At 35.8% G+C, this 1,140-nt stretch overlaps 1 protein-coding gene across 1 annotated transcript; it reads left to right on the top strand.

The window, feature by feature from the left end:
- Positions 1–154: 154 nt before the first annotated feature.
- On the top strand, positions 155–860 carry LOC112095181 (glyoxylate/hydroxypyruvate reductase HPR3-like; the record flags this gene model as incomplete). The annotated part of the gene is made up of 1 exon (XM_024176863.1): positions 155–860. A coding segment is annotated over one exon (582 nt), but the record flags the coding sequence as incomplete, so codon positions are not given.
- Positions 861–1,140: the final 280 nt, after the last annotated feature.

Here is a 1,140-nt window from a genome sequence, read left to right as displayed (position 1 = left end):
AAAAAAAAAAAAACCCCTTCATTTTCTAACTTTTCTTATCCAAACGTATGCATCTTGTCAAATACCAAGAGGTCCTTAAAACCTTTAGCCAGTCGCCTAAATGTCTACCTATTATGTTACTGTATAGTTTGAACCTGTTTGCTGCTATCTTCAGTGCATAGTTAGATATCCAAGAAGTCAAAAAGTAACTTCAAGGATTGGAAAATTTCAGTTCGGAGGCAAGCGGATAGGGATTGTTGGATTTGGGAAGATCGGCTCTGAAGTTGCTAAAAGGCTTGAAGCATTTGGCTGCAACGTTTTATACAACTCGAGGAACGAAATGCCCTCCATCTCGTACCCCTTCTATTCCACTATTCGAGATCTTGCAGAGAATAGTGATGCCATCGTCTTATGTTGTAGCTTAACTACCGAGACACGCCAAATAGTTGGCAAAGAAGTATTATCGGCCTTGGGGAAAAATGGAGTGATTGTTAACGTAGGACGCGGGGCTCTTATAGATGAGAAGGAGCTAGTAAGATGCTTGGTTGCAAGGGAAATTGGAGGTGCTGGTTTGGACGTGTTTGAGAATGAACCTAATGTTCCAGAGGAGCTCTTTGCACTGGATAATGTTGTTCTTTCTCCACACGTATCTGCATATACACCAGAGTCTTTTGAGGCTGCTGCTGAATTTGCCATTGCAAATCTGGAAGCTTTCTTCTCAAACAAACCCTTACTCAGCCCTATCACAATTGACTGAAAACATCTTTTGGATAGGGATTTCAGTTAACAATTGACATTTGGTTGTGCTAACCAATTATCTGTTACTGCCAAAACATTCCCCTAAATGAGTGTGGGTTTTCGAAAGTCATATTTTTTTTCCAGATCTTTTTTTTTCGGACTATTATTTTGTTTTAGGGTTTTTTTAATGTGAATATTTTTTAGAAACTATTTAAGGGTATTTTTTGTCTTTTTGTTTCATTTCTTTTTTCGTTTACAAAGTACCAAGGGGTGAAAATGAAATAACTTTTACATATTTAAATGATAATTTTGTTGTTTCACATCAATTGAGAAAAACTTAAAAGTAAGAGGTCTATTTTTATAATTAAATTTAATTTTAAATGTGTTAGAGAGACTTAAAAAAAAGAAAAAAGGAAAAAACTA

This window comes from Morus notabilis, unplaced genomic scaffold, assembly GCF_000414095.1.
Source record: "Morus notabilis unplaced genomic scaffold, ASM41409v2 C11421538, whole genome shotgun sequence".
Classification (NCBI taxonomy): domain Eukaryota; kingdom Viridiplantae; phylum Streptophyta; class Magnoliopsida; order Rosales; family Moraceae; genus Morus; species Morus notabilis.
Note: the sequence above shows the minus strand (reverse complement) of the source record. Positions and strands in the feature narration are given on the sequence as shown.